We start from the raw sequence: 6,199 nt of genomic DNA, 5'->3' as shown, positions 1-6,199 counted from the left end.
TTGGCTACAGCTATAAAAAAGGTTGTCCCTACCAACATATAAAAGCGATCAATCAATGAAACAACCAATGGAGTAGATGTGATTTTATTCAACAATACACGGGGAAACCCCCACCTGATCATGAACTCTTTGAAATTGAAAGTAAAACTACTGAGAAAGGAGGACGATTGAAATCGAAATTTAATCAGTCAACTACTGTAGCTCTGAACGAGTTACTCGTTTAACAACTTTTGAATAGCAAGTGCTTTGGGTAAACTGAAAGCAAATTGTAGTTCCCTTCTTCTTTGTTCGTATTCAGACGTAGCCCGAGTAGCCGTTGATCTCCGTGGGCGTTGGATACCAGAAGACAAAGAAATGAATATTATTATAATCTGTTTTCTGGTGAGTTGGTGTTACTTGTTACTTGCGTTAGCTAACCAAGTATCGCTCGTACTTTCGTGTTTAGTTAGGAGTTCTTATAACCATCTACGCCATAGTCAGTTCCGATAATATGTCTTGAGAGATGTATGCAACGAACAATCATCTATCGTTTGTTTCTTTGTACATACATACATACATACATACATACATACATACATACATACATACATACATACATACATACATACATACATAAACCTTTATTTCAACTCCAATTTTTAATAAGCTAAGCTAGTATCTTCGAGAGAAAAGATATAAACTACAACTAAACTAAACTACATCCTAAAGAATCCTAATACCAAAAATGAAGTCCATCCTAAAATAGTTTTACACTAAAATTCAAATACGAAAATCGTTCTAATTGGTTGAGAAAACCACTTCTCAATTAATTTTGTAGACTGCGGAAGATTTGTCAGTTGGGCAGCTAAAGTTATTCAAATCTCTTGTTCTGTTACAGGCAATCCAAGAGACTTTGGCTCTGGTTTGTGAAAATGATCAACTTGTGATGGAGTTCGCAAACGGTGACCTTAGTTGTGTGAAATGCCCAAGATGTCCTCCAGGCCTCGGATCAACAGTCCCTTGTGGGAGTACTGTATCTGTTTTCTACAACGACTTTGTTTCTTGTAAACCTTGCATCCAAGGGGAATATTCCGATAAATATTCCTCTGAACGTTGCAAGACCTGCTCAAAATGTCTCCCTGATGAAGCAATTGTGGCGAAGTGCACCAACGTTTCTGACACACGGTGCAGCTGCAATCCTTGCTCAAAAGGATATTACCATAATAAAACGGTATCGAAATGTCTCCCCTGTTCAGAATGTTGTGTGGATGGTACGGATGAAGTAGTTCCACAGTGTATCAGCCAAACGATTCCTCGTAGTCAAACATGTAGCTACCAGAAAAGAAAACTCTGTGGGTCTAAGTGCCGGTTTGATGAAATTACTGTTGTAAGTCGTGATGGAAAGTACAGCTGCCAACGCTGTCCAGCATGTTCTAAAGGGAGTGGTCTCACAGTACCTTGTGGAACTGTTGTTCGTGAAGAAACGTTTATTGGCTGTGAAAGGCCCACCCTGGGAAAAACATTTGTCAATCAACAAAGGATATTACAGTCCTGCAATATCTGTTCTCCTGGACAAGAAGTGATCCAAAATTGTTCGTCAAACGTCGATACCAAATGTGGTGGATGTAAGAAAGGTTTCTACTATAATTACCTTTTAAAGACTTGTCAGGAGTGTTTTACGTGTTGCAACCGTATTTACAGTGACAATATAATGGAATGCTTGAGAGAACGAATTTTATTTGCGGAACTAAAGAATGGGTATCTAACTGAACAGATTGCTTTATTCTTGCAACTACAAGGTCAATTTTTTCAAGCTTACCATGACGGCTACGTTTTGAAATTGCTAAATCTTGACAATTGGATTAAAGTCGCTTTAGGTTTGATTCTCGTAGGCATAATATATTTTGTTTGGAATTTCATCTCTCAGTGGAGAAAGGATTCCAGAAGTAAGGTACAAAACTTTGGGGATCACACTCTTGACAAAACAGCTGTGTCACTGCTTCAGGAACCTCAGTATAACACTACATTTGTAGAAGCTGCTCAAGATGCACCTTCAGGTGACCTAGATGAATTCAAACTTACATCTGAATAACGTTTAGAAGCTTCTTCTTCTTCTTCTTCTTCTTCTTCTTCTTCTTCTTCTTCTTCTTCTTCTTCTTCTTCTTCTTCTTCTTCTTCTTCTTCTTCTTCATCGTGAACATTATCTTACCATGATCTTCTACTTCTCTTTTATTTATCATCATGCGAGATCAACTTCATCTTTGCTTCTTCATCATTAAAGTATTCTTCATTATCATCATTTTTCCTCTTCCTCTTCTTCTTCGACTTCTTATTGTGCTTCTTGTTCTTTTTCTTTGTCGTCTTCTGCTCTTTCTTCTTTGTCTTTTTATTCGTTTTGTACTCATTGTAACCGTTGTTTATTTCGTAATATAACTATATATTAAACAACTATAGGTGGTCATAATGAACTGTCGTGGATGTGAATTATTCTCATACTTGTTTATTTTCCACATTTTGAAAATTGACACAACCCTTCTAAATGATTTTGTCACCTCTATGGGTAGATTACGAGTTTACAAAATGACCAACAAGTAGTGGGCCTGATAGCTAAGTTGGTAGAGCAGGTTAACACCGACATTGCAGAGGTCATGGGTTCAAATCCCTTACAAGCCTGAATTTTTTTCTGGCTTTCTTTTCGCATCTGCAGAAGCTGCGTACATAACTGCGATCATTAATCACTCTTTTATTGATAATTTCCTTTGTAATTGAGGAGGGTAAGAAAGCCACTTGATAGGCACAACTCTGATGATCTGTATGCATGCCAATTTTTGTGCATTGTAATCTGTGATTTTGAAATACACTTTTTAGATGACAAAAAAGTAGAGCCAGAATTTCCAGTACGTCAAACTCCCGACCATTTGGTTTATGAGAAGACCGGTGTTGAAGTTATTGCCCTTGGAAGCACGAAGTCGACCTCCCAACACTTGCCATGTGATTTAGCTCTGGAAGCCACATCAAACTCAGCAATGCCTGGTTTTCTTGAAGAGGATGAAATAGCATTAAGTCCAGCAATTGCATTTTGTTTAACGACCAATTTGGATGGACCCGTTGAAGTTCTGATACCCCATGGAGCAAACATGATTCTCTCACCTAAGGAATGGAGTATTACCCTGAAAGAGCTTCGAAACGGAACATGGGTTAGTGTAAGCCAACATGGTAATTGGGCACAAGGAATAAAGAGCTTTGCCGTTAAAAGTAATCATGTGAGCTTTCAAACGGATCATCTCTCAACATTTGCTGTTGTTGGGAAGCTTAACAAATATTCATTTTTGGGATTCAAAAGAATGAAGGTGGTGGCATTTTGTAGTGAAACCAACATTGGAGAAGACCTTCATGTGAGGGTGTATTGTTTTGATGATTGTGAATATTCGTTTGAGGTATGTTTTGTGATTAATCAGATTAATTGCTTTTCGTCATTTTGTTATCAGCAGCAGTTAGTTAGCAACATTTTGTTAGCAGTTTCATTCTTTGATAGGGTCGTTTGCTGTAAGGTTGTCTTGTAGGTGCTCTTTGTATTCAAACCTGTTTCATGTCTTTAAAGTGTACGCATTCTGAACAGCAGATATTGGCAACCGTTTGATGCGCAAGGCAAGAATTGTAACCACTTCCATCACTGCCTGTTATGCAATAAACGTCTTCAACCTTCACTTTTGTTTTAATGTTTTAATAATTCACTCTTTGTTGTGTTCAGCAGATTTGTCCCCAGTTCTAGGAAGCCTATAGCCTAAACAGTTTAGTAGGAATATTGTGTATCATCTTTAATGTATTTATGTTGTATTTTTTGGTTAATGGCAAAATAAATGAAATAAATTGAATTGAAAATTCTTGTAACTCTTTATTGTAACAGGAGCTTATGAAGAAGGAGGAAGAGGAAGGAGGTAAACTAATCTCCTCAATTGAATCTCTGGACTTCTCTGTGGCCAGTGAAAGGGACGTGGAGATTACTGTGAAGGATACTGAGGGCTGGCAACTTGACCAGACCTCACCAACGGTATTGAATATTGTTTTTAACTGTTTAGACATCCATTACATATCCAGCTTCAAATGTCTTCCTCTGTATCCTAAATGTTTATATATGTCAGGCTCACCGATTCTTGGGTTTTGGAACTCTCTAATTCGAAAGACATCTGGTTTAAATTTTGATATTTTCCAATAAATATTGTAAACTGGCACTGCATAAAGTTTACTTTGGAATTTGACCAGGCTTTACCAAACAAACTTCAGATTAAAAGTCTAAGATATATCCTAACCACTAGACAACTGTGGGACTACAGCATCTAATCTTGTCATTACTTGAAACTGAGATGATGTTAGTTAGGCTAATGTCTGTTTTGACACTTGAACTGCTCGTTATAAATATATCATTATTCAGCTGATAATTTGACGCCACAGATTTCAGATTGTTTTCACATCAGCAGGCATTGCTGGGCACGTATGAGTGAATTTTGTCACTTAAATTTTGTCCTGAAAATGAGCACATCTTAAGGCCCATCTCTTGCCTTAAGTCAAGTCTGGGATGACTATTCTATTCCCGAATGATTGATTTTTATCTCCTGTTTATTTCTCATCAACATCCTGTACGAGGTTTGTAGTTGCTATGCATAATCAATACACGTTTGCTTTTTCTTTCAGAAATTAAGTTACAATTTGTTGAGGAACTCGTTTGATATAACTCCTCAGTGTGATCTAGTATTTCATCCCACTGCAGCAGGAAAGAGTAGCTTCTTTGTTCTGATGGCTTTGACTCATGAGCCATCCAGTAAAACTGTCATGTATGCTAGTACTGCTATGAAAAAGGTAATTGCAATTGAGTACAACAAATGCACCCTTCCTGGAAACAGAGGTCTGTGCTTCATGAGTTGATCAGTTTATCACTTACCAGTGAATCATTAATACCTAATGAAGATTAAACTGTGTTTAAGGTACTGTGAATCCTTAAATAAGTGTCCCCTTGAATGCATGTCCCCTATTAAAGCCAAAGTTTGAAATAAGTGCCTCCCGATGAGTAAGTGTTCCAGTGTTACAGCTTCGCCCCCACTTTTTTTCTGGGGGCGGGAGGGACTGAGACAACAAAGGTCGGTTAACAGTAAATTCCCTGCTAACCGACCTTTGAAATCAAAACTTGCTGGGCAAAAGTCTTCCCTCAATTTCACAGCACTTGCCCCTTAATGTTTGGAATGAGTTTCCACTCATTGCTTCAAGTATCCCATTTTATAGATTGCAAGTGATCTCTTATTTTTCTCAGAGATAGTAGAGCAAGCAACACAAGTATGAAAGATGCCTTCCTCTAGGAGACGATTCTGGCATGCATTAGCGTGTCACTCTTTCTACTATCTCTGATCGACAAAGAAAAAAGAAGAGACTAATCATCCACTGTTTTACCACCAATTCACTGTTACAAGACCTTCAAAATCCAGACTCGCTTGGCAAAGGTCTTTCATCAATTTCACATCACTGGTACTTTTAAAGAAAGGAATAATTTGGTGGAAGTAGTGAAAGGGTTGAAACTTTTTTTATTAATTAAATTTTCAGGTTCCAGTGCTGCCAGGGATTCAGAGACATGTCAATGGTATGTCTGTCTTGTTGCAAAGTTAAAGAAGTTAAAGCTCATTCTGTATTTCGAAACAATTTATTCCCTGCTACTCAGCGCCATCTATGAAAGTGTCACTGCCCTAGCTTTTTGGAAATCAGTTGCACTGAAATTGTTTCATTTCTTTATTAAAAGATCAGGTTCATGGAGATGAAAGAGTCAAGGAAAAGGTTGAAGAACCAGTGGGAACAAAAGACAGGAAAAGTGACAAGTGTATAATTCAGATGTAGCTAACACCTGGCCACTCAAGTTTCACCCTTCTTTAAAACCTCTAGTTAGCCTTAATATTTTTGCACGAGTTTAGCAGTGATATACAAAAGATTAATTAAACCAACCAAAAGTTAGCTTGAGTAAAATATAGTATTAATGGTTAGTTTGAGTATTAAAAGTCCGATAAGCATCTGATGGAAACCTCTAAGGCTTTTATTTTCAGCATGGGACAAGGCACGTACCATATAAAACAAAATACATGTGCTATGATTTATTTGTGCATGGCTTATTGGAATTCTTGAATTTTCCAAGTAAGAGACTGTGTTAAGGAAACATGTAACTGGTATTAAAAATTCCATA

The 6,199-nt window shown here is 37.4% G+C and overlaps 1 protein-coding gene across 3 annotated transcripts in view; it reads left to right on the top strand.

The window, feature by feature from the left end:
- LOC146451545 (uncharacterized) overlaps positions 1-6,195 on the top strand; it is a 32,327-nt gene extending 26,132 nt beyond the window's left edge. The window contains exons 1-7 of one of the 3 annotated variants that reach the window (XM_085099029.1): positions 138-250; positions 878-2,036; positions 2,848-3,416; positions 3,887-4,030; positions 4,672-4,836; positions 5,572-5,608; positions 5,765-6,195. In XM_085099029.1, coding sequence (XP_084955155.1) covers positions 926-2,036; positions 2,848-3,416; positions 3,887-4,030; positions 4,672-4,836; positions 5,572-5,608; positions 5,765-5,859 — 2,121 coding nt within the window. In that variant the 5' untranslated portion in view covers positions 138-250; positions 878-925 and the 3' untranslated portion in view covers positions 5,860-6,195. Of the gene's footprint in view, positions 1-137; positions 382-877; positions 2,037-2,847; positions 3,417-3,886; positions 4,031-4,671; positions 4,837-5,571; positions 5,609-5,764 lie in introns of those variants that run through there. The other 2 variants (XM_085099028.1, XM_085099027.1) reach the window with 2 other exon arrangements.
- The last annotated feature ends 4 nt before the right edge of the window (positions 6,196-6,199 follow it).

This window comes from Pavona decussata, unplaced genomic scaffold, assembly GCF_977016875.1.
Source record: "Pavona decussata unplaced genomic scaffold, jaPavDecu1.1 SCAFFOLD_386, whole genome shotgun sequence".
Lineage (NCBI taxonomy): Eukaryota > Metazoa > Cnidaria > Anthozoa > Scleractinia > Agariciidae > Pavona > Pavona decussata.
Note: the sequence above shows the minus strand (reverse complement) of the source record. Positions and strands in the feature narration are given on the sequence as shown.